General features: G+C 40.8%; 1 protein-coding gene across 3 annotated transcripts; it reads right to left on the minus strand.

The window, feature by feature from the left end:
- On the minus strand, nucleotides 1-27392 carry far1 (fatty acyl CoA reductase 1). Of its 3 annotated transcripts, none has more exons than XM_079347212.1 (13): nucleotides 27236-27392; nucleotides 16294-16408; nucleotides 15289-15405; nucleotides 14004-14179; nucleotides 12773-12952; nucleotides 11669-11846; nucleotides 11148-11192; nucleotides 10011-10138; nucleotides 9829-9896; nucleotides 8056-8227; nucleotides 6035-6164; nucleotides 5069-5196; nucleotides 1-4339 (listed from the first exon to the last, which is right to left on the minus strand). In XM_079347212.1, the coding sequence occupies exons 2-13, from the start codon at nucleotides 16363-16365 to the stop codon at nucleotides 4180-4182; spliced, it is 1554 nt and encodes a 517-aa protein (XP_079203338.1). In that variant the 5' UTR covers nucleotides 16366-16408; nucleotides 27236-27392; the 3' UTR covers nucleotides 1-4179. The 3 variants fall into 3 exon arrangements, with proteins under 3 accessions (XP_079203338.1, XP_079203337.1, XP_079203336.1); XM_079347211.1 differs by lacking the exon at nucleotides 8056-8227 and adding an exon at nucleotides 8830-9001 and having other exon boundaries at nucleotides 16294-16405; nucleotides 27236-27389; XM_079347210.1 differs by lacking the exon at nucleotides 8056-8227 and adding an exon at nucleotides 8830-9001 and having other exon boundaries at nucleotides 27236-27389.
- Nucleotides 27393-27682: the final 290 nt, after the last annotated feature.

Here is a 27682-nt window from a genome sequence, read left to right on the forward strand (position 1 = left end):
AAGAGGATTAAACAGTTTATTCACACTTTTTGGTGTACAAACTCAAGGCACTCTTTGAATTTTTGTTTCTGTTACAGCTCCTTTCCTCCTGACAGTGAACACAATGAGCTGTGCTTATCCCTCCAATGAAAGTTATGATATAAAAACAAAAAACACAAACATAAGAATACAGTATATGAACACCTCAACAAACAATATAGACACTGTAACAAGTCTGAAAGCAATGAGAACGTCAGAGGAAACATTGGACCAGTCTAAGCATAGGAACCCAGGTTTTAACTTTGTAAAAAGCCATGAAAAACCACAAAGTCGATACAGTAAGTTTAAATCACCACTTCCCCTTTGGTGTCAGAGATCAATACACAGGCCATTTAATCTGAAGCATGCAAGGGGAGAACAGACGAGTCACATTACTTCATGATAACAGTGCATCAATCTCGTAAATTTAAAAAAAATCGATTGATAACGAGTATTTAGTCCAACAGGTACATTTCACTGATCACCTTACATTGTCCCAATATCTATGGTCAAAATTTTTTTTTTTTGCTCCACACTGGTTTATTTTACTATCAGTTGAAAGAGTTTGGTAAGCTCATAGAAAATGATTGATTGGTTTGGATACAATTTCTTGCTGCTGGTTTGCACCAATCTGGATTGAACATTTGAATCAAACCTGATCACAGGTCAGGCCAGTGTCAGTCAAATAGGACCTAAACATACCCTCATAGTCCAGATAAAGCAGAATAACAGAGTTCTGGTATGCATGTTTAAGAGATACGTTTTCTTATTGATACAGATATGGTTGGACTACTTTGAAAATGTGCATTGTTTTCTTGTTGTTGCGAAAGTTAGATACGATTTTTGTAACAAATATCTGCACAAGAAAATGCAGGACTGGAGTGTACCACCAAAATAGACAATCTTTTCATTCCCCCTCACCAACAGATCTTCTCACTTACATCCTCTGCAGAGTAACAACTGTAAACAATTATTGCACAGCACTCAAATGTACAGACACTTGCGTCATATTAAAATTACAGGCAATTATAGTAATGCTAAGTTTTTTGTTCAAGACGTCAGAGGAGATTCTGGCAATGCAAGCTGTTATTCCTTTACATTCAGAGAAAATAAGTACATGTACATACACAGTAAAAGTCAAACAACTTGTAAGAGTTCTCTTCCGTGCTCAAGATGCTGCAAGATGCTTATTTTTAAACATTTACTTTTTAAAGTATTATTTACAGCAGCTGAAGTTGGTTCAGAGAGCATGCCAATAAAAAAGCAACACAATGTTATTAGCATAAAAATAAACCTGTTTCTGTATATTATCAAGTCTACCTAAATAGAGCTGTACACAAAATGATTAGAATACAGATCTGATCGCTCTCTTTTCACATTGTTTGAATATTAAAAAAAGTTCAGGCACGATTTACACTTGCACACGTCTTTCCAAAACGTTCCTATTCAACCATCTTTTACATGATCATTTGTAAAATGCTTCACGCTGAGAGAGTTAAAGAAGACACAAAATCACATTCCTAAAACACTCCCGAAAGTTACATGCAAACAGAACTAAATATCAGAATAATGTATAGCAACACCCTGCTTTTTTGAAAAACTTGTAGTGTGCTTTGTAAAAAGGTAACAGACATGACATTAAGTACAAAGTGCACATGAAAAACCCAGGTATGTTTACCAACAACTCAACATGGTAACAGAGATAATAGAAGAAAAAAAAAAGTTAAGTTCTTAATTTCTCATGTAACAAAACGTACACTGCTGACAAGGTGGTATTTTTTTCATCATTTTTCAAATCTTAAATGCCACACAGCGTTGAATGCATGTTTCCAGGTACAGAGAATTAAACAACTTCTTATACATTTCCTGTATGAAAAGCTACTAAAAAGACTGTTCATGAATATCAGGAGGGGCTTCAAGGTCACGTTTTACAGTAAATATATTCTTGTTTAAACCATAAGAAACAGACAGCCGAGTAACCACAGCTAACGTAAGCATTTAGCCAAACATTAGCAAACATTACAAGCAAGCTAACGTAACAGAATGCCAGGAAATCGAGTCTTATGTTGTCGAACAGACTCATCAGCGTTTATAGACAGGATATGTCTTAGGTTAACCGTTTTAAACTTAGCCAATGTGATATCAAATATTTTACTTTTTAATGTGAACTGAAGCAATCTGGATTTTTCTTCTCTGTTGCATTTCAGTCTAGAAATGACAAAAAGATAATTTGCCAGATTCCCAAGGTTTATATAGTTTGCTAAAGCAGAATTCAGCAGGGCATTACAGGAACAGTTTGGCTTCTCAACCCATGGGTTTCATCTACTGAACTAATGCTGAAGGCAACAGTACAGTCCAAGAGTTATATCGCAGAATAAAAACAACGTGAGCTCATGAAGAAAACCTACAGTCGGTATGGCAATAAAAAGAGACGCCAAAAAAACTGAAATCACCAGTAGAGTGTTTCCATGTCATAATGCATCTTCCAGTAAGAAGAGATTTCAATTCGTAACCATAAATAGTAAAGCAAGATGTGAAATATTGTACTTCTCAACTCCACCCGTCTCATCTAGGACTGCAAAGGGATGGAACATTTCTGGAGAGTTTTGGGAATAATCCAAGTTGGAAACTTCCCAAGGGAATTAACTGGAAATTAAGGGTAATTTTAGCTAAGCATAAATTTATGCAAAATATTACAATTTCAAAATAAAATAACATTTCAACAGATGTTTAATATTATGGTGAAAATGTTTTGTATATTATTTCCCTTTATGTAGAACACTGGCTAAAATGTGTGGCTTCAATAGTCTCGTGCTCTGAGCTCAAAGTGTGGTCCAGGGTTCTACAACTCATCTGTCCATGTGATGGAGGAGTGCACAGTGCATGTAGGGGGTGCAGTAAGCGATGTGCTATATTTGATTAAGGAATAGCATAGATATTCAAGTGTACTTGCATAAAATCTGGCTGTTTTAATCAAGATTATGCTAAAATACATTTTCCTCAATTATATTCAAGTTCCCCGTTAAGGGCCAATCTTCAATTTAGTAAATTCCCAGTTTATTCCCATGGAAAGTTTCCAACTTTGAAAAATCCTAGAATCTTACAACCCTAGTCTCATCTTTTTTTTGAGCTATGAGACTGGAAGCAAAGAGGTATTTTTTGGCAACAACAAGTCAAAGACTGGAACAGATTAATTTTAAACATGAAAAAAAGAAACCTGTAGAAAAAGAAGCTTGATTTGAAAAAATCTGCAGAGAATAATCAGTTTGTAGGCACTGTATAAAGCCATTTTATTACAATAAACATTGTACTTGGTGGCAAGTAGACAGTGTAGAGTACACTGTCGATGAGCCAGCCACCCTTCCCTACAATGATATCTCTCTCTTTACATAACGGCATCAGTGTACACTGTTATAAACATTGGTTGAAATGGCTTTGGTCTTGGGTAAGAGATGAGGGGAGCACAGAGTTATAGAAAAAAAACCCATCTACAGCAATCTTGTCCCTTCACACGTCATCACTCATCTACCACCAACAACATACACAAAACCAGCTCCAAAGCAAAACTGAGAGAAGCCTACGCTTTGCCTAGCAAATGCTACTATCAGATAAAAACCCATGAGAGCTATGCTTATTATACATTCTTGTTAAGGCTAGAACACAAACTTGAGGGATGGAAAGAACAAGAAAAAAAATGGCCTCATCTTTTTAGGTAGAAAAATGACTTAATCAGCAGTTGAAGTTTATTGCTGAATGAAAGACACGGTTTTTGCAACGATCCAATGCATAGTTTTGTATTGCAGGCAGCCAGATGAGCGGACAGAGCAAACTGAGCAAGTTTTGATGCCATAGAGCTTAAAGAAAATAAGAGCGAAGGTGGTTCAGAGGTGGACTGGTTTGACTGGAAATGAACAGACTGAGGGCATTTGGTACAGTTGCCAAGTGTGTTTGGTATGAAGTAGCTCATCCAGTAGCTGCGTCCGTCTTCATGAGTTTAATGGTTCAGTTAATTCCATAGAGTCAGGGAAAGCATGGGGCTAGAGAGTGACAGCCAGGTATCATTCTATGGGCTTTAGACTCATGAAGCTATCATCCACAGCCCGTGTTTCTTCATATCTCTGCCGTTCTGCTGCATCTCACACTGCCAAAGTCCTAGTCTCATTATCTCATGGTGGAGGAAGCTCTGAAGTAGGAGAGAAATTTGAAGCAGAGGCTCACCACAAAGTACCAGATGTTCCTGGCCATCTGTGATCGGGCGATGAAGACACGCCAGATGAGCACCACCAGGACGGTGTTGAAGGTGTAGCGGATATTCCTCAGCCTAGGAATCAGATGAAAGTAAGAATTATCACGTACTACAGTTTTAAGGGTTGGTATGCATACATCTGATTGCCACATCCAACTGTTAAGAACTGCTGCAGATGTAAATGTTGACTTTGAACTGCAAAATTGATGGTAATTAATCACCATACACTTTTAAAATTCAGTGATGAAATTCAAAGTCAAACATTTGCTGTTGAACAGCCCCAGTCGGTTTTTGTTCAGTTATTTTGGTTTGAGATAAAAATAAGAAAACAAGTCCATTTCCCATGTTTTAGTGCGGTATGAGGTCACACGTCTGTTTTCACGTCTCGTATCAAAGTTTCACATGTTTGAATTGTGACAATCCTACTTCACACAGATGCTAAATGTGCCGTTAGCTTTGAATTCCAGGAATGTTTGTGCATAATGAATGAAGGGATTGTTGCCAACGTGACAGTAATATCCAATAGAAAGAGTAAACTGAAGCACTGTCAGGCTGGTAAACAAAGCAAAGCAGCACCTGGCAAAATTTAGAAAAGACATTAATATGTTAATGGGTGGATGAATTAAAGTACTTGAGAATTGTGTTGAATTTGGAGGTGCTAAGATGGGATTGTATGGTGAACAGTCTCATGGTGACCTAGATGTGTCATCAGGAAATCGTCCCTCCTCAGAGAATCTCATGAAGGGATTCATACGGTCTCAGCACAGGTTGGCAGAGCTGCCGTTTTATTCTGTAGACTCTTACTTGTTGAGGTGTTTGCGTGCAGCAGGCAGACCCGACAGCTCCTCATTCAGGACATATTTTTTGGTGCCCATACAGTAGTTTTCCATGTACTCTGCCCAATGCAGCTGACGGACATCAAAATTAAACACCTATAGAAATGAGCAGAGAAACTGTTAAAATGAAAGACCTTTGAGATGCCAAATTGTCAGTGATTGGCAGGTTCCACCTTGAACAAGGACATCTGTGATATGCCAAGTGTAAGAACTAATTAGAACAGCATTTGGCTATTTAGATAAGTTGGCATTGATATTTGTCTTTTTCCCACTGAAAACACAAAGGCCAACTGAAATTAGCAAAAAAAATGTTTTATAAATTACCAGCAAAGCACTTTTATACCGCAGGTCACTCATTCACTGATGCAGAGGCAATATAAAAAGTGTCCATCAGAAGAAACTAATTCCATCCACACACATTCATACGATGTTACCGCAGCAGCAGGAGAAATGTTGTCCAAGGGTTGTCCGAGGACACATGGGACATGACGCTGCAGGAGCATAGTGCTCCAACTCTGACTCAGAGTGTCTTATTGGCTTTTTGACATGAACACCACTGACAGTGCCTACACTATAAAGGCTGACAATAAACCCAAAACAATTACAAGAGCAAGTACCTCTAAATGAATCAGTCATGAGACAACCCTCTGGTCCTGAAAAACATTAACGTTTTATGTCCCAGTTTGAGTCCAACACGTTCTTTAACAATGCAGATTCCTCCTAAACAAACGCCTCTTTTCACGACTAACTGACGTCAGCAGTGAATGAATGACTTTCAGACATTAACACACAGTAGTAAATCTGTCTGCTGTCTACATAGTGCGTAAAGGTCTGTGTTGCGTGGTGAGGGGTCAAGAGGGACACACTGAACAATGGAAAGGAAAATACTCCACCCCTACCCATGTTCCAAAATCCCCATCTGTATCCTCCATACCTTCTTATCCTCGAGGCTCAGCTGGGACATCAGCATGGAAATGTTGTCGTTGTTCCAAACCCAGGAGTGACTGGTGAAATACTCCAAGACCATCATGGCTTTGTGGAGGCGGGTGATTGTCTTCATCATCCTGTGACGAATGAGCAGTGAAGGTAAAATGGAAGAGATGGGGAAGGAGCAATAGGCCAATAAGAAAAGATGAGTGAGATGAATACAGTTGACGGGAGTGGTGGTGAGGCCACAGAGATAATTATTGAATAAACAGAGAAAAAAAAAGGATAATGCAAGAGTAAACAGCAGAAAGTGGTTTAGGCAATGAGTCGTGGGTAAGGATAGAGGAGCACAAAATGAAGGACAGGGTTGAACAATGTTGGAAGAGGCGAGAGAAACACCAGAGTCAATGAACACCACAGGTTTCATATACAGTCCCCTAAGCTTGGTTCAGATTCTATGCCCATGAGTGATTTTAAGAAGCAGAATTGGACTAAATATAAAACAGGGGATGATTTGGACTTACAGTGCTATGAGTTCTTATATAGTTCTTAAATATCTTAAATGTTATTTGAATAAGTAAGGGCTCAAGTATTCAACTGTCCAGATCAAGACAGTAATTTATATAAATACATAGAGGTTTTTATATTCCCCACTTTGGCTAAAGGGGTGGACACCACCCCCTCATGATCTCTAAACAACTGAATGCATAAATTACATTCTGATTTATTAACTTTTTTTTTTTAAATTTAGAAGATTTTTCTAAACTTTCTCATAGCACTGTCACATCTGGGACTCATTTCTCCATTTTTGCCAATAAATGATACAAATCAGCCAAGGGCTAACTGGATTTAGTCAGTGTGAAGACCAGGATCACTGACAGCATATTGTCAAATTATACCAAATCCACACAGAGACTTTGTAAGCCCTGCTCATGAGGGAAGACATCTTGTCTTATGTGATCCTGTCCTCCTGTTAACACAGGTAAATCCATGTAATATAGTCCTTTTATATTATAGTTCATAACATGGATTACCATCCATGTTGTGGTAGTCAAGGTGACTGGTGGAAATGTAAGCAGTATAAGTTAATGGAAAGAAATATGAGGATCTGAGTCTTCAAACTGCACCAGTTTCTGTTCAGTTCAGTTTGAATTTAAACAACTTTTTAAGCATTAAACAAGTTAACATTTAACTGCATTTTGAGAACAAGGTCGCAAACGCTTCAATTCACAATGAACGATAAGCCACTTGCATTTTTTTCAGTAGCACTTCCACTAATCATGGCAGATTGAGATGACTCAGGATCCTTCTGTGAGGACGGGACAAACATGCACATTTGATCAGCGAAGAGAGGGAGAGATAGTAACTACTTACAGCACAGCTGCTGAAATACCCAATCAGACCAAATCACACCACGAGAATGTGAGTAAGCTACAAAGCCAAACTCATTTCAGAGAGCACAACATGGCAAAGTCAGCCCCAAAAACTGGGCGTGCATCACAACGTCTGAAAATCGCTTTGACTTGTAGTAAAGAGGGAGCACAGAAATATGATGAGAATCACTTCACATGCAGAGAGGTTGTATTCAGTGGGACAGAACTGTCTCCAACTAGACACAACTTTTATTAATGACCAAGAAGTCCAAGGCTGCCTCAGGGTTTTCCATGATTGGTTGAGACTTTGGGGGGGATGAACGGCATGTTCTCATATTAAAAAAAGGCGTTAAATAAACAACATTAAAATCAGCACCGAGCTCAAACATGCTCCAGTGAAAGCCAAATGTTGCGGTCATGACACAGTGTCTTTATAAAAGAAAGTCCAGCTGGTGCCATGAGGCGAAGCAAAAACACAGCAAACTGTTTTGATTCTTCTGCCGGGGACCTTCTACCATTCCAAATAACCAGTCAGTAAAAACCAAACAAACTAGTAAAACACACATAAAGGGGGTGAGACTATGGAAAATGTTGGAACTGACTGGGCACAGGGGAAAGTGCAGGAGGAGGAGGGGGGGGGCAGTTGCAACCTTACCAGGGCTTGTGGCCTGTCAGCCTGAGATAGGCATCAAAGAGCAGTGCGGGGAGCGTGTGGCTGACAGTCGTCCAGTATTGATTAGTAAAGGGGTTGGAGCGCAGATTGACATTAGGCCTTCTGAAGGCCTGCTCTAAGGGATTGGTCTTGAAGGTCATGTTTATACAGTTTTCTGTAGGAGAAAAATACATACATGACAGGACAATAGAACACAGGACGAGATGAAGGAGAATCTGCGTTTTCTCCTACTGATGAGAGGCCCATGTAGCTTCACCACTGCTAGCCTGTCATTAGCTCCTATGACATCTAGAGTGCTGCAGATCTTTAATATCTGGATATTTAGGGGAAAGAATCAGTTAACTTAAACACATCACAGGGCCAACATGACTGGATTCCAAACGGCATCTTCAGACTGAAGCCCACCTTAGTCCATTTATAAGCTGGACTGAGATGACTTTAGTGCTGAGATTTTTGGAACCCAACCGAGTACATCGTCATTGCAAGTAGTAAGATGTGAAGAGTGCAGAACCCACCAGTACGCTCCTGTATGAGCAGGAGAGCCCGGGGTTGTACATTCTTCAACTCTCACCAAAACAACACACAAGCATCATGTAACACATCAGCATTGAAGCCACAACGTTAGGCAGCTACACTAGAAGAAAGAAGTTACAGGACTAAAGCAGCAGGCGTGTATGCGTGTGTGTGAGAGGGGGATTTTGATGTTAAAAAAACAGCAGAGGTGCGGCACGTCTGAATCGACGAGGATGAGGTTACCTGGGCTCTCGTCCAATCAGCCTGAGGTACAGGTCATAGAGGAAGGCCGGAGCCTTATGGCTCACGGCAATCCAGTACTGATTGATAAGGTGATTGGATGTGAGATTTACATTGGGCCGACGGAAGGCCTGCTCAAGGGGGTTCCTCTTGAATGTGGATATTACATGGTGCTCTAAGAAACAGAAGGTTGTTCAAAACAAGTCATCAATCAGCACAGAAATACATTTTTCTTCAGCCTGACTGAAAGCTTTGGTCCTCATGTAAGATGGGAAACAATGCCATCAGTTTGTGTTTTCCGTACTATAAACCAACTAACACTAATACAACAAAACAGCATTGTACAATTTATGTGAAGTTAACTACAGAAAAAGGATTCACCAGTATAGTTTGACGCGAGTCTGTTTTGATAATGTTACACAATCTTTCTCAGATTGAGCAGAACAATGAAAACTTTCATTTTTAAACAACTGCTGTTAAACACTGTTGGCATTTCAAGGAGATTTTGGCCTCTGCTCATTAGTCAACACACTTATAGTAACAAAAGCGGCCGACTCAAGTGAAGCAATTATTTAAAATGTTATGGTTGTGAAAACTCCATCGGCCAAAGAAAATGAGATGTTGAATATCAAAACCTGAACTGTGTTTATAAAATTCATTGCAACGACAAAGAGATTTACTTCCCCCCCCCCCCCCCCCCCCCCATCAGGAGTGAACGTTAATCTTCTATGTGAAGTCTGACGTTAGGTCATTAAAATGTAACTTGTGATCCTTCTGTGTGACATGACCATCAATTAGCTCTGAACAAAGATGGTTGGTGGGGGAGGATTCCCTCCAGCTATAAACCAGGGAGCACACAGAACAGGTGAACTAAAGCTCAGTCGAGGTGTTGCAGGCAGTGGATCAGGTTACAATCCGGATGTGTCATTAGAGACAGAGTTTAAACATGTAAGCTACTATTATCTTGAGGCTGCGTTTACGCAAGATGAAGGGACTTCTTACCAACTTCACCCCAGTGAAACGGGTTGATCCCACCGGTGGTGCAGTTGTAAACCAGAAGGTTTCTGGGCCTGAAAGAGTTGAGAAGATTTTTTATTTTTTTTGTAACACAATCATTTTAGTTAAAAGACGATAAAAAAAAAAAAAGCTATACTAGTCTGCACACATGTATGCATTCATCCAACCTGCTGTGTTTCTGTGATCCAGAGTACCACGCTGCTGCCAGTGTCGCATTGATGACCACGTCTACTGGCACCAGGTCAGCGACGGCATCATTAGAAGCCCTCATTGTTCGAAGGATCCCCTTCCCGGCCTGGGGGTGATGCAAAAAGGTGCATTAATGCAGCCGTTTACATTTCCAAGACAGGCGGCAGTAACTACAACATGATAACTAATCAATACACAGTTAAAAAATGATCCGTCACACAGAATATTTAAAATTACTGGATGAATGAAACGGACTGAAACCCACTTAAAAAAAAAAATATATATATTTGTAGAAGGTAGAAATAACTTGCACTCATCGTTTCATTCTAGCTGAACAGCCACATAAGAGCTACAGATCATGAAGGATGTTGTAGGCTGTAGGAAGTGTAAGGACCATGTCCGAGGTACATTTTTGTGAAACACTGGACTGCTCAGATTAGCTTGATGGCTGTGATGACTCCACAGTTCATGCTGACAACTGTGCAACGCTATTTTCTCATCATCTCCTGCTTTTCTGCAAAAACAGGCTGGAATAGGTCTTCCATCAGTCTGAGGCCCAGAGTCAAGGCGTTTAGGTAAAGCTTGAATTTTCCTCGGGATCAATAAAGTAGTATCAGAGCAGTACTGCTACATGACAACATAAAAAAGATTCACCTACTAGGGCAGGCGTTCTCAGCTGGTCTTGCCTCAGGACCCACCACCAAATTTCTGATATTTTTCTAAACAAAGACTGATTGAAACGCACATAGTGACCCATTGATAATGACTCTGATCTACTTTTGGGTCCCTGCCCGCCAGTTGAGAACAACTGTTCATGGGAAATGTTGCTCAAAAACAGGTTTGTTAAGGCTGTCAAAAGTCCCCTTGAACCATGTTTTACACATGTAATTTGTCAAAGAAGCATGTTTTCTGTCCATCATCTCACAGACTCTTGAGCTGTGGTGGGTTAAGTATTCCAGCGTCAAACCATTGAATTAACTTCAGTGGTACAGAAACCTTTTCTGCTGCGGCGTTATGTTTTAATTGATGATAAGACAGAAAGGTACTTATAAAAGCTATTGCTAAAGCTGTCATCACTGTCTATAAACGGCAAGAACAGTTTCTCTCTGACTTACTGCAATAAATATTCCACTCGGTCCGTTGAAGTTATCAATCCAACCCTGGAAGAAAGCACAGAAGAACAAGGAATAAAGTAGTGCTGAAATGAAAGGATAGAAACACAGAAAGATGTCCCCTTTCTTAATACACTTAAACAACAAAGTTTGATTACATGATCTTTTTTCATCTGCTTTATGTTTCAAGTGTGACTAACTGTTTTTCCCTCTCTTTGGATCATATAATAGATTGAATATTATGCATTATGTCAATTCAGCTTGCAATATTTCATAGATTAAGTCACGTTTTTTTAGCACAATGGGGCCTACCGTCTGTTCTAATAAAAATAAAATAAAAAAGGGGGAATCAACTCAGATTTCTGCAACCAGTAAAGCTCTCCACATTAAAGAAACCTGGAGAAAAGGTGTGCAGAGCTTCGTCACTCCACATTCCTGACATTCCTACTCCCACCACGTTGGCTGCCCCCAACGCCTCTGTGCTGGCAGCAGCAAAAGTAACACTAACAGTCTGATTCACTCACTGGGAAAGGCTCCTTCCAGCTGGCTCCGACTATGGAAGGTCTGATGATGGCTACATTTAGGTCCCCCGCCTCCTGCTGCACCATGTACTCAGCCAAGGCTTTGGTATAGGTGTAGGTGTTGGGACGCTCCCCGAGCAGCTTTGGAGTCAGTGCAGTCACTAGCTCGTCATCCATCCAGCTGGACGGAAAAAAAAGCAATTAAAACAAATGACTGGCAACAATAATGACATTCTTCACTTCACATTCAGTTACCAGGGTTAAAATTTAAACAAAGTTTTTCTAAATTAGGTTTTAAATAGTGACCTGATAAGATAAGGCAAAACATGAACTGTCAGATAGTCTCCATGGCGATTACAATTCGTCCTCAGCCAGACAAAATGTCTGAATCTAAAGGTCGACAATACATCCAAAAGTTGTTGAAATTTTTTTGATTTTTTATGAGCTAAAAATTTCAACATGAGATTTAAGTCCATTTAGAATCCCCCCCCCACCAAAAAAAACCCAAACGTTTATAGCGATACCGCATGGCTGTCATGTTCGCTAACTAACAACCAAATGACTGATGTATAGCTACAAGTTACATGTAACTTTTAACTTGTATAAATGTTTTCTTTTATTGCCCACTAATAAATCAAACGTGTAACTGACGTGAAAAGTAGATGTTCACCGTCTCTCTGTGTTGGTCCATTTGGTTTGAGATCCACAGGATGTTACCTCTCGGCACACATTCGTTCAACATCTCTCAAAAGCTCGATACATACTTCTGAATCATCCCAATAATCTCCACGTACTCTGGAGGCTTCTAATGCTTCACTAATCTCTCCCTGAGCAGCTGAGACTGGCAGCCTCTACAACATTAGTGCGACTAAGCAGCAGTTCACTCTTCAGCCATGGCTAAGCTGACATGCTCACTGTGTTATTGACATTAATCGTGATAATACCTTCCTACTTGATTTTTAATGCATCCGATAATCTGAAGAAAAAGATCCTCAACCATCCATCAGTACATCTGTCAACATTCGCAAGCGTGTCAATCAATCATCGCCATGACAGTTAGTGTACTATACAAAAGGTGAACATGGGGAACAGTCCAGATCAACTTACTCCAGAGAGTCGATGAGTTTGCGGTAGTCTACGTGGGGAGGGTACACGACCTCCTCAATGAGCTCTCTGTTGCAGTTGGCGTACGCTGTGGACACATGAAGAAACACCTCCAGATGCTTCATCGTGTGGGCTAGTGCCACCATCTTCTGGGTGGCTAGGACATTCAGCTGCATTGCATCTCTGAAGAGAGGGAGAATAAAGAAGTTGAGACTGGCATGTAGTCGGTAGACAACATGAAGTGACCAGATAAAGTAAAGTGTGCAGGATTCTTTGGTCCCATCCATTCATTTTTTATTATTATTTTTTTTTTAAATCAGCGATGCTTGAACAAAGACGTTTGTATTGACACTGTAGAAGGTCAGATGATTCATACCAATCTCATGTGGAGTTGGAGTGCGTTTGTTTCGTTCTACAGCCTGGTTTTAGGCTGAACAACAGTGACATGCACAGCTCACCAGGACTACTCCTCTGGTTCATTAAGAGCCATCACATCCTTTGATAGTTGGTGTGACACAGAGGCCACCTATCACGTAACAACTGTTGTTTAGTTACTCCATCAAACTGTACATGGCACAACAGAAGCAACATAAACCAAGAGGATAAGTTAAGCCCGTAAAATAATTACTAATCAAGGTGGGTTTTATTGTCATTTAATCAAGGTTACTTTGATTGAAAAATTAAAAATAAAAAGGATTAAATGTAATTTTCTCATCTGTCTCTATAATCATTCATACTTTAACAATTTCCTACAACAGGAAGAGAACTACATGAAGAACTCATGAGAAAAAATGTAAAAAATATTTTAAGACACTTTCCTCCGTGTTGTTGAATACTCGAGCAGTTCGCTGAAGGAACACAATCAGCAATGATTGTTAAGTACTTCGTCAGTGAAAAACTAGAAAATGTGTCTGAACAGCTTGAACATTTTTTGCAAATGTATTCTAGCAGTTCTTTGTCAGCACAGTGCCTTTTAAATCATCAAAACAAGGATATCTGATGATTGAATGAAATGAAAGGTTATCTGTTGAAGCACAAGGTGTCTCTCTGTTTACTGCAAACACATGTGAGAACACATCAACACTGCTTTGACTGCTTCCTAATGCATGACCAGTCTAGTGCAGTCTCCTGCTAAATTATCAGTCATCTGACAGAGTGAAGACAACAGACCAAGAGCATGCTGCCCCTTTTTCTCTCATACACATCATTCAAACATTAGAAGCAGAAAACTTACTTGAGTGCCTCGTTAAAGCGAATGGTGGCAGCACAGTGGAAAACAACATGAATCTTTTCTGCCAGGATGTTCTGATCCTCTTTACTGAGGCCCAGCTCCAGCAGAACCAAGTCGCTGTTCACTGCGACGATCTTCTCTGCAAAGTCTGGCTGCTCCTCTTGCACCTTCTCAAACAACTGTATGAGGAAAAAAACACAAAGTCCAAATTATGCCCAAGTACCAGTTCAAAGCAAATCACAAGTACCAGTTCAGATGTGATGTACACATCCTTACACTGTTATTTATTAAAATAAAAACTTTCAGTTCCTTTCTTTCAAGTGTTCATGGTGTCTGTTCCTGTACTCATTCTGTAACACTGCTCTCTTTATTTCTCCCTACTGATACCTTCTCTCATTTATAATGAAGAGCTGCACTTTTTGTTGTTGTAATGTCTATAAAAAAACAAACATCATAGTTTGCACATCTGGTCAGTACACAATCCCTGCTGACCAGACTTCAAACATTCCCTTCTTGCAAAAGCAGCTTTAAAACACTTGTGTGCTCATAATCAAATTGAGTGTCTTGCATGTGCACTTTAGAAAATGCTGACATATTGGTGCGACTTAAGCAGCCTGTGCATTACGCAACATATTTTAACAAGCTTACAGCATGACTATGACAGTGCTCATATCATCACTCTGTTTAACTCCCTCTAGACTGGGAGTCCTGACATGTCAATCATTCAATCTTTATTTTTTTATATTGTATAGCGTCAATTCCAGACAGGTGTTATCTTGAGACGCTTTACAAAAAGCAGGTAAAGGTCCTGTTAACATTAACAAAAGAGCAGGTGACAAGACCATGCGTATCTTTAGCTTTACAAAAGGCAGGTAAAGGACCTTACTTATTGCTAACATGACGTGTAGTTTTCTGCCTGATCATCTCAGGTCACCATCTAAAATCCAATACAGGGAGTTCATGATGAGCTGCAGTGATCGACATTACACACCGAGGGAAGCTGATCCGGACGAAGAATTTTATACCATCTTATTTGGTGTACAGGATATTGTCACGTTCAAATCAACACATTTGTTAATGTTTGATGTTTGGTTCATTAAAAACGTAAAGCCAGTCTAATATAGACACCTTTTCAAAATAAAGGCATGAGGATTATAGAGACTGAGCCACATCGATGTCTTTTAATTAAAGTGTTACAGTACTTTATGTCTTTAATTTTGTCCCTGGTTCAGTAACGTCGTCTTAAAGGTTGCAGTGTTTGATTGTCACATCAAAACATTCTCCTCACCTTGCAGTTGATCATTTCAGTGATGCGGGCCTGAGGGCTCTGACCTGCTTTTGACCTGACCATCACATAGACTGCTTTGACTCCAGGGCAAGACCTCAGCAGCTTCTCCAGCAGAACCTTTAATAACGAGCAGGTTACAGACATGCAACATGAGCTTTTCCTCTCGACTGTCCACTTTATGCTAGCAGCACTGTCCAACTAAACATTTGCTAACTTCCTCCTTTTGTCAGTTGCAGAAGTTGAGGGCGAAACAAACGTGGTAGCAACGCAGCTACCTCACTCTGCATCATCCTGTTAAACTCAAACACATTGTGTTGAGCTGAATACGGGAACATGAAGTTTATATGAAGGGTGTGCCAGCTGTGACACTAAGACACTGTGTTCATACATGTACTGGAAGAAACAGAGCGCTATAATGACTGTTGTCTTAGTACTAGTGCTGAGAGTATTTGGAGAGAGAGCAGGGAGAAAACATAATGCAGAAGTTAAATTACATGCATGGAGGCAGGCCTGCAGTCTCTGGTCTTGCACTAGCACTTCAGGCTGCGGTATTTACATCTAAAGTGACATCTCACCTTCAATCTGAATTTCACAGCACCAGCAGGGGGGGCAAAGTGTTGTGTGTGTGTGTGTGCGTGTGTGTGTATCAATGTGAACGTGCACAGACGTGATGAAGGCTGAGCTCAGATAAAAAAAAATATTTTTTGCAAGAGAGCAGTCTGAAGAGAGCGACTGATTGAAGGGACTAACGCCTCCACTCTCCTCCGATGTATTGTGATGAGCTCTGATTATATCCTGCTGAGTTCTCGTATCAGCTCATTAGGACTTCCTGCAGAGATTGCTGGAGGGCTGGCAGGAGAAACTCGGAAGTGAAGAAAGTTGGAGTGAAAAACGTGGCTGTTCAAGTCCACACATGCAGTCTCCTCTGGTGGATAAACTTGATTCTTCCTGCTTCATTTTACGTGTGAAACGTTCTTCCCCATGTTTATCTAACTACAACCGTACCTTGCCCATGAAGCCTGTTGCCCCGGTGATCAGGACATTTTTCCCTGCATAGTATTCTGGGATGGTCACCATGATGTCTGCGATCTCAGCGAGTTGCTCAACACCACTCCACCTGCTAGGACAGAGAGAGAAACCACACAGGACATCAGTGAGGATAGCAAGTGTGAGACCAGCACCATGTCTGTTCTGCAAAGTGGAGAAAGAACACGTAAAGGTCGAAGGAATTTAAAACTAGAAAACAAAAATAAAGACTAATTGTGGCTTGCTAAGAGGGTTCATAATTCAGTGCGTCTGTCGAACCTGCCTGAGCAGTAATCAGCAGCACTCAGCCTGGTCCGGGCCTTTCTAGCAGACTGACCAAGTTCAACAGCAAGCAAAACAACGAGACATTAAACTACAAGTATGGAGCTTAGTCTAGCAGAAACTTTAGATCTGTTGATGGTAATCTCGATTTATTAACCTTACAGATGGTACTAAGTTGATGGTCTGAATATTTACAAACCAAAACACACAAAAAAAAAAAAAATTGTAGAATAAATCCTTGTGTAATGTAGTGAGGATATATTGAAAAAGCTCAACTCAATTTCCCACAGCCAAATAGAGGACCCTTCAAATTCACCAAAACATTTAACACGAGAAGCTGAAATCAATATTTTATTTGTTTGTTTGTTTGGTCTATTTGCCCTAAACGTGAGGCTGGCTATGAGAATTGTTGCACATTTACTTTCATCCAATAAACAAAGTGGCTTATCTTACAAGTGTGAGGCCAACCTTACAGCGGACAAAACTATTTGAGTGCTCCTGTGTGTGGCCTTATCACAGCAAGTATGTTAGCTTTAAAGCTAAATGACCAATCAGAGCTGATAACGGCTCATTCGGGAGATAACTCATCGAATCATTAACTCAAATCTTACTCTCAACACTTCACATGATGATATGCACAGCTCATGGAAATAAAGGGAACACTTAAACAACACGATGTAATTCCAAGTCAATCACACTTCTGTGATATCAAACTGTCTTAGGAAGTAACACTGATCAATTTCACATGCTGTTGTGCAAATGGAATCGACAACAGGTGGAAATTATAGGCAATTAGCAAGACACCCCCAATAAAGGAGTGGTGCTCCAGGTGGTGACCACAGACCACTTCTCAGTTCTGATGCATTCTGGCTGATGTTTTGGTCACTTTTGAATGCTAGCAGTGCTTTCACTCTTGTGGTAGCATGAGACAGAGTCTACAACTGACCCAAGCGGCTCAGGTACTGCAGCTCATCCAGGATGGCACATCAATGCGAGCTGAAGCAGGAAGGTTTGCTGTGTCTGTCAGCGTAGAGTCGAGGGCATGGAGGCGCGACCAGGAGACAGGCCAGTACATCAGGAGACATAGATAAGGCTGTAGGAGGGCAACAACCCAGCAGAAGAACCTCTACCTCCGCCTTTGTGCAAGGAGGAACAGGAGCCCTGCAAAATGACCTCCAGCAGGCCACAGATGTGCATGTGTCTGCTCAGACACAGACTCCATGAGGGTGGTATGAGGGCCCGACGTCCACAGGTGGGGGTTGTGCTTACAGCCCAAGACATTTGGCATTTTCCACAAACACTACTGAACCTCATTTTGACTTGTTTTAGGGACATTACATCGAAGTTGGATCTGCCTGTAGTGTGTTTTTCCACTTTAATTTTGAGTGTTACTTCAAATCTAGACCTTCATTTGATTTGTTGTCAGCACATTCAACTGTGTAAAGAACAAAGTATTTAATAAGAACACTTCACTCGTTCAGATCTAGGATGTGTTATTTTAGTGTTCCCTTTACATTTTTGAGCAGTGTCAAGCCAATCATTAGTCTGATATCTGTGAACACATCTACAGTGTGTTTTACATTGCTTTGAATAGAACAGGAACATGTTACTGCTGATAAATCCTCATCGTTCAAAACAGGAAATGACACACACACACACACGAGATTTGGCAGCATACAAATAAAGAGAATAATTAAGGAGTGAAAACTAAAATCATTGATCAGAGACTGTACATCACGATGATAAACTACCAACTCAGTTCTCTGCTGGACATGAACTGGTACCGTTTGTGATACAGGACTTCAACAGACGTGTGTGCACTCCAAATACCCGAGTCAATCTGAACTACTACAATCATATTCATGTAGGCAACACTGTAAAAACATTAAAAAAAAAAAAAAAAAGGGGGACGACCTACACACAGAGGACTAAATGTCAAGTATGTTTTCTATTGTTTTACTTGCTTTAGCCGTAGCCAATTCAATGCTCTGGTAGTTACAGTTAAACCAGTTATTCAGCTCAGTTCATGGGGAAGACACACTTGTCAGTTTATGTGAAGAGCTTTACAGACACTTTATGTAGAACGGCAGCCAGGACTTGTTTTATAGCCTTCTGGCTTCCCTCATGTTGTTTCCCACTGAGAGTGGACCAAATATCGATGCAGCAATATACAGGCGTCCTGACTCGTCTCATACAACCGTCAAATATTGATATTTAACTGGTCACAAATATCAATATTATAATTTTAAAAAACGCCACAGGATCTACTCTTTCAGTCGGCGGGTTAAATCTGAGTGTTGTTTCTAAAAGAGGCTGACAGCAGGATCAGGTCGGAGAGTGGTGAGAAGAAGTCAAAAGATGAAGCATGACAAGAGGTGAAAGTGAATCCATTAATCCTCTGGGAACTACCCACTTAAAAAAATAAAAGCATGCAAATGTAGTTTTTTTAATTTCTCAAGTTCCTGATCTGATAAAAATGATGAATTAATTTCAGACCCTGTCAGTAATGTAGTGAACGCCAGCAGCTCTAGAGCAGAGGCGGCTGGTTGTAACAAACAGGCGTTACCATGGCAGCTGCAAAGACTACAAGCAGGTTTGTAGCTCCGCTCACCAACAGCAAGTTCAAGAGCCAATGAGATTACCAGGTGCAGAGGTGTTTTCATGAAAAATTAAAAAGGAACATTTGTCATAATTTGTCTTCAGTCTCATTTTGTGAAATAAATCGTTCGACATGAATCGTTACATCCCTATTAAAAAGCTAAAGATTACAAATGTTTTTGTTTTTTTTACTATGTAGGTGTGAGATCTGGGATAAGAAATGATCCAGGTATAACACACTAATGCATGCAGGAGACAATTAACTATACAGGATGATAAAGACTGTCAGATAATAACATTTGCGTTTGGATAATATTATTTTATGCATCCCCCCTTCTTTCTTCCTTTTCTGATGTTAGGGAAGAAACACGTGTCGGCGCGATACGAGTCGCAGCAGACCAGTGCCCTCCCTGCACAAACTGTCATTTCTCCGTTTGCAAGATGAAATAAAGAATTATTGATTCACCTTGTAGGAGAAAAAAAGTTTTTCAAAAGAAAATCCCCATCTGTGACACCTGCACGCGTACAAAGCCAGTCACAGTCTGTTTTGAATGAGAGAGGACTTTTTAGAGAATGCTGTGCTATCGTGCATACGCTCCGTGCACCCCCTGCTGCTGCTGCTCGGGCCAACGCTGCAGATGAACTTTTTGCTGCATCACATCCTGTGCCAAATGACCTGTTCCAGCTGCAAGCCCGTCAGACCCCCAGCACTGTGACTACAGCCAAGCTGCACTCTGGAAAAAAAACAACCCGTGGCTCACAAACCAACGAACTCCAACCTCACCATGTTGTTAGACGTTCATTATTTAAAGTGTGCAGCAAACAGCCAGCTTCTGAGAACTACTACAGCAACCGATCAACATTCAGTCTGAAACAGATAATGGTAATAAAAGGAAACTAAATATAGAAAGGTACAGAAAATTTAATTGAATTAAGAAAATGTGCGAGTGAATCGTTCTGGCTTAGAAACATCACAACGTTGTGATGTCATCTGTTATATTACTATGAAGCTACTTTACTTCCCAGGGTATTTATTGGTTATATAAGGCTAATCTAACACAAGCAGTTAGTTAGGATTATTGATTATGAACTGGGTTTCCAAGAGTGCATTTACAAATAAAAATGAGGGAAGCAGCATATTCAACCAACTCAAAGCAAACTACGATATTAGAAAAATAAACGCATACTACAAAATATTTTTGTAAAAAGCATGACAGCAGCAGCTGCTGAATGCAGGGAGGACAGGTGGCAGAAGGGAAAAAAAAGTGGTTTTCAATAACTGCTTCATTTATGCACTACATCAACCTCTGTGCTTTCCATGACATTACTCACTGCTCAGATGATTTGGAAGTAAAAAAGCCTTACACAGTGTCTTAAAAGTACAAGTAGAAAGTGTTGTTTTTGTCTTTTTTGTATGATACATACGAGATCAGTAAAGTACAATAATTATCTGTCATGCATGTTCACACGTACTCCACGCTCGCCACTGTCTGTCGGTGCGACGGTGTAGCTCTGTCGGACGGCGCCCGCTCAAGCTCGTTTCTGGAATGTGCGCACCCACGAGCAGATGCACACTCTGACACGTCACAGGAGAACTACAAAATCACGTGGGAATAAAAGAGAAAAAACGTGGAGACAACATGTTGCTTTGTCTGTCTGAGGAGGATTTGTTGTTCATTCGGTGCCTGTTCAGAGGAAATGTTGACTAAGTGATGAAAAATAGGATCACCAGTCTGTACATTGGGTTTTATTTTGAAATTGACTGACTCTTGTCTGACTTCCTGAGCGGGCTGTTATAATCTGTCCAGCTGTACCATCCATACATGGCCCACTAGATTATCACAAAACAGTGATTCTGATAATATCTAAAGAACGGAAGATGAGTAAATTGTGTATTTTTTATTTTTCGGTTTCAGTTGAACCTCACATCCTTTCCACCGCTGTCATTGTCAATAACTGACATTACACAGACATCTTCTTCTTTGGTCAACGACCTTCTGTTCACAATACCCTCATTCATTTCACATGCCAGTCAAATTACCAGGAAATGCATCAAGAAAAGGTTACATTCAACTATTAATATTGGCAGCAGTGAATTGATGATATCACACGAGTCAGCGTGACGATAAAATGCTGCATCGATATGAGTCCGATGAAGTCTTCTGTTGCAGGTCTAATGGAAGAACCCAAATGTGGAAATATCCCAGAAATGCTCACCCCTTTTAAAAGGTCAGCATAACATGACCAATTCACATTGACCGGCGCCCTCGGCCACCGACGAGCTGACATTAGGTTCCATCAATTCACAGTGCCAAGCTAACGCTAACGCAGCCCGAAGCATGACAATCTAAAAGATCCGTTTGGTTTCATCAGATCACTCGACTTCTTTCATCAGCTCACGAGTGCTTTCAACATGCAGTCATGTACACACGTCTTGTTTGCTCTTTTGTGACAGGTTTAAAAACACTGCATCTGCACTGTGTTTTATTAACATGCGTCACACAAACTCAGCTTCTCCTGTTATTTATAAAGGCCAGGATGACGGCGAACAATTCGTACGCTAAACTCATCGTGTGCTGTGCGTGAAAGCTTTACAGGTAGACACTCGTATGACATCACGCTCATTTAAGCTCCAGTTAAATACGTCTCAATCACTAATATGGAGGCATACAGTAAAAACAAAGCAGTCGTTTGGATAGAGTCAGTACTGAAGGTCTGTCCTTTCACAATGCCAAAGAGTAAGAACATTGAGGCTTCTGTGGAGTTTTAAACTTTCAGAGCATTTCTAGAGAGAAGCACTTGGTTGTGGTTGGGTGAAATGTGATAAGACTGTTGTTATGAAATGTCAATGGAACATGTCTTACAAACTGCAGCTCGCTGATCCTTCACAGAGACTGTCACCAGGGCTGATAGCATCTGGTACAGATGTTCAATGGATACACTGTGTATCCCTATGAGAGCTAAATAAAAGCTACTCTATAACACTTCAAAAAGGGAGAAGAAGCGCTTGGCACGTGAAATGGCTTGTGTTTTTTCAGTACCATCCTGTACTCAGGACAGTCATTGAACACATAGATACTTGTGCCAAAGTGCAGATTTTGCTTGGGCAGTCAACAGTCTACAGACACCTAGAATAAGTGAGAATAAAAATGAAAAATGGCGGACCTGTGAATTTTTTTTAGCTCTAGGCTGGAGGTGGAGTCCATGGGTGGGGATTTCTTCTTTTTTTTTTTTAAAAACCACAATCGCACTGTGACATCACAAGGAAAACAAATATAAAATGGAGCATTGTGTTGTAAGATTTCTGCAGAGCACAAAAAGAAGGACTGGATGGATTTATTTCAAATATTGTGGGTCAGTAGACACTCGGGTTACCTAAATAAGTGTTCAAAAACACTACAAGTGTACAAGTGGATTTCCCATGGTGTGTCCCCTTTAATATTACGTTTCTATTTATTACTATATCTTTTTTAGTTCCCAGCCGGGTCACCGTCATGACAGCAGAGAAAAGAGCAGAGAAAAGTTGCTGCAGCTTCATACAACTTGTCGAACTACACACATTCTGACCCAAATGGCTCCATTATTTTAGTTTTATAAAAAACAAAAAACAGCTCAAATGGTGTGAGAGGAAGAGTTTGAAGTTTGTTTGAATATTTTGAGGCCACATCTTGTGCAAGTAGAATACCTGCCAACTCCAGTTAGTAAAGCCAGGGTGTGTTGTGACCTGCACAACCTTTACACGCACACACTGTGCAAACTAGTAAAAGGCACACACCTTAAGAGTGCTGCATAACTTTGGTTGATTAAACAACAATTATTCCCAAAATATCTTCGAACACTTCAGCGTGTTTCAACAGCTTTGTTTAGCATTGAAAACAAGCCGTGGTTTTATTCAGAACTGCTTTTGTTTTGTGATGACAGCGGCTTAAAGTGCCTGACAACTGAAGACATTTGTCTGAGGGGAAACAATGTAGGCAGCAGTTGAATCTTTTAAGGGAGATTGAAGTGCTGGACTGGAGGCTCCTCTCATATTAGATACGTCTATGTGTGAGGAGTGACATTAAACACATGTATAGGGTTCTTGAATTAACGTCAAGATGACGAGGCTGCAGATGGACGTGCCAACACACAATGCAGCCTCCCGTCCCTCCTCCTGCCGTCATGTTCGACTGGATTTGAAAAAATAAACATCAAATTAGGAACGAAAAGAAACTTCTAGAAATTCTGAAAAAAAGTTAACTTGAAGTCACTGCTGTCAGAGGTAACAAGGCAGAACTGGGACAGAAGAGAACATGTTAAAGCTGCTCACTCTGCAGAACTCCCTGAACAGAACTGGTGGAGAATATTTAATTTAATTAAAAAAAATAATAAATAAATAAAATGTTGTCTCTGTATGTTAACAACAAAGAGCTCTCTAATGGTCGGCCAGGCCGGCTGTAGCTCTTGATTAAGTGTCTGTGAAAGATTTAGTGTACCATATAGTCGGGCAGCAAGATGATCCCTGATGCCACATCTTCACTCTGAATAATTGAGCAGGCGTATTAATGCTTTGACGGGGCTCCTGTGGCTGCAGGCCGCACTACAAAGCAGGATTTTCTGTTAGCTAGGTAACTTCAGATAAGTTTTTTTTGAAAGAAACGCCCAGGGTTGACATTTCCTGACTGAAGAGCTCTGCGAGCAGATCGTGAGAGGGGAAGAGACAGACACACACTTTGACTTTCCCCTGTACGACTTCTCCTGTTTTCTACTGCTTCACTGATACCATCACACAGCACAGCTTTGTCATCATGTACCCATGTAGAGTACTTTAGCTTTTTATCAGACTATACTTAAAACGCAAGCTTTTGAATTCGACCTCCAGGGTGGAACGAAACTGATACGGGGGGCATATCGCAGCCATGTGAACGAAACGGAGCGGACTCTCTGGCTGCGATGACCTCACCACACCTCCCCCCATAAATTTGGACATGCGCAGTAGTCGAGAACAAACAAACAACAATGGTGGCGGATTCACTTGTGCCATGTGCTTTAGCAGCTATTTGCGTTGTATAGTCTCTTATAACAGAACCTTGATATGATACACCGTATGTCGCCGCCCAAAGAGCATCAAATACTTGCAGCAAATAGTTCAACCTTTACCCAAGCGCAGTGCGACCATACGCAGCATTTAGGTAAGCCACTAAAGAGGATGTTGTTGGGGAAGTGGTTGTATGTGTAAATTTGTGTTTAAGTGTCTTGCCTACGGACACATTGAAGGAGCTGGGGATTGAACCCTCAACCTTCTGATTAGGAGACGATGACTCCACCAACTGAGCCACAGCCGTTCCTAAGGTTGACAATATTACTGCTTATTCGAAGCGTAAGCGTTTTAAGATCCAGTAATTCTGTCACTTTCTATGCAACATGAAGCTCTAAGCTAAGTGTGCTAACATTAGCCTGCTAACAAAAATGCAGGCTACAGGGGATTGCAGCTCAAGCCACGGACGGGTGGGCCACAGTTCGCGCTAAGATCCTTTGTGCTACAAGTATGCAGGAGTTGTCCCCAACAGTTTGTTTTAATTTAATGCTGATGCTCATGGGCGACATTATTACAGCATCAAAAAGTATACAAGTATATAAGTAAACATTCTTCCTTTAACAGTGCTATATGTAACTTTAAAAAAATACTGCATTTGCAGCGACAGCGCATGGCCGTCACGTACTGCACCAGCAACCTGTTGCTCGCTCACCCTCACATGCTCGTCATACGTGCTGTTACAGCATCAACCGATATATATATATATATATATATATATATATATATATATATATATATATATCTGAACATATATATTCTTAATGAATCATAGTTTATCTTTCATATTCTGCTCAGTTTTGTACAGCAGCGTGACTTCTGTTGTGCACACAGGTCCAATAAATCGGTACACTGTATGGAGGAGAAGTACGAGGACAATGTCAGAGTCCCATTCAGTAACTCAGGTGATTTCTATTAATCGGGTTTATTTTCTGATGAATGGACCTATCTTAAGTCCGAGGGACTGCAGATGTAAACCACCTCTGAGCTAAATCTGGTGCAATACATGAAATGGCAACATTTATGTTTAATACTGCACATGGTCCCTTTGCAAATAGTTGATAATAACATCGACCCTGAAACACTGGATATTTACCGGCATTTTATTTACAGAGGAGGTCAGACATGAAGCGAGTCTGTGCGTCTCATGCAGGCGCTGCCTGACAGCATCAGTGTGTGGTGAGTTAGTCTGCCTGTGAGAGCTGCTAGGATAGAAATATCAGTTACAAGTACACTTATTAGTGGGCGATAAAAAACGATTGATATTTAGTTACAACACACATTTATACTCACACTTGTATACATGTGTACTTGTAGCTATATATCAATCGTTTTTACATACATAACTTTTTACTTGCATCAATCATTTAGCTGTTAGATAGTTCGCCTGATGGCCATGAATTTAAATTGTTTCTTAAAGTCACATACAGCTCCTTTAAGTGTTGGGTTTATTTTTTTGCATTTACCAATGACTCTTTGTGATTGTAGTCTGCATTAACTTATCATTTTCTAATATCCTGGTTTAATCATGGAATATATGATCTGATGACAGTAGACGTCAACGCGTCTGTTGCTCATATGCAGCTCACACCGCCCCGTTCATGTGAACACACTAAACCATGGGTTGATTCATCAAGCTTATAACTTCTTGTGATCGCTTGACGACATGTCCTTTTTGTTAGAGTTAGTGGAGCCAGGTGACCAAAAAATACCTGTAGTCACTGATGATGACTTCGGGTAGACATCCTTTGAGAAAGACTTCTAGATTGAAATGTATACAAAACCTTGTTTTCACCCCTTTCATTAGTTTATCCTTTGTCAACAGTCATCCAACAGCTGCATGAAAGAGGATTACCCAGCAGATGAAATGTGTCGACATGCCAGGTCATAGTGAGGGAAGAATACTCCAGCAACATTAACATCAAGACATCTCTTTCTGCAACAACCTGAGAAGTTATCCCAGAAAGAGACGCCATCTTTCTGCCTATGCTGATGTCATGACACAGCCCACTTTGCACGTGGCTCTTATTACAGGTCGAATAACCCACGAGTTTTTCAAGACACGAGGAACGTCATGAGACCACTTACTGTACAAAGAGCCGGTCACTTCAGAAGTGTGCCAGTCTAACTGTATCTCAGACCTGCGGTCAGGGCACACACACACACACACACACACTAAAGTCCAATATTTGCATAGGAAAGAGAATGAGAGTCCACAAAACTGAGAAAGTTAAACTACAAAAAGGAGGGCACCATTTCTCTACCACCACCCAAAAAAATGCCATTACATTACCGTAGTAATAAAGACAAACACAGAGACAATGAGATATTTTGAGGAAAGCCAACGTGTTATCACGAAGGGCAGCATATCAAGTCTAACAGTCTGCGAAGACACGACATCCCGTGGCGTTTCCACACAACTGCCTCACATCATTACCAGTCACCACTCACACAGCAGGCTACCTTTCAAACCATACCGACTGCTTGGGTGGCTTTGACAATCTTTAATGTGATTACTGCTAAGCCTGGGTGTAAATAAAAAGGTGGTGTTATACACCGTCAGGCATGCTGCCACTCAAGCAACCATGGCTCCTAAGTTTCTTGTTTTGAAACCCTAATAGGAGGAAAACGACGATTAAGATTTTGGTAAAACACAAAGTGGTGGCTTGGGTTGCAGTCAGAGGTAGCAAATGGCTGATATTGGTGTAACTGTGGCATTAAGGGAGATGGCGATTAAACATGGAAAGCCCACACAGTCTAACTTGATCCCGATATCTGCATTTCTGTTCGACGAACAGTTGTTTTAAGCTTCCCCTCCCTCCTCTTGGCGCATCTCTTCCTGCACGATGTCACACGATGAGCAGCCTGTCACACCACTTGGCGCTTTGAAACCCGCTAGTTTGTGCCACTAAGCAAAAAGCACTCAGCACATACGGTGCGTGGACCTAATTTAAAGACTGAACGTACCCGAAATGTCGAGATTTCCCCCGCTCAGGAACTTGTGGAGTCTGTTGAGTGGCTGAGAGGCAACGTGAACCGCTACAAGCGTCAGAGTGGAGACTCAGCAGGAAACCAGCAGCAGAAGCCTGGGCGGATAAATGAGCCACTGTGACGTCAGCGGGCCAGCAGTCTCCAGCACAGATAGGGTGAACGAGATGTACCACTCCTATGCATTTTAATTTTTTCTTAATTTTTCAAAATTATATATTGGCTATAATTATGTGTGAAGAAGATATGCTCTTTCGCTTGGGTCCAAATGTAGTGTTCTAGGAGATTTGAGAAGTCTGGTTACGTATGGAGCGTTTCCACAATTCCTTGGTAAGCCTACAGTACCATAACAATCAGGGTAAAAGTCGGTTATGCACACAAAACACGTTCAACTAAGTTAAAAGAAAAATCATGAAAATAACAAGT

The sequence above is a fragment of the Symphodus melops genome, assembly GCF_947650265.1.
Source record: "Symphodus melops genome assembly, chromosome: 6".
Lineage (NCBI taxonomy): Eukaryota > Metazoa > Chordata > Actinopteri > Labriformes > Labridae > Symphodus > Symphodus melops.

Bases quoted from the DNA above. Each gene is read 5' to 3' on its own strand.
- far1 (XM_079347212.1), bottom strand. From the start codon at position 16,365: ATGGTGACCATCCCAGAATACTATGCAGGGAAAAATGTCCTGATCACC. The intron at 11,847-12,772 runs GTAAGTTGATCT...TTTTCCGTCCAG, and splicing joins AAACTCATCGACTCTCTGGA to CTGGATGGATGACGAGCTAG. The intron at 8,228-9,828 runs GTAAGAAGTCCC...TTTCTCCTACAG, and splicing joins GTTTCACTGGGGTGAAGTTG to AAAACTGTATAAACATGACC.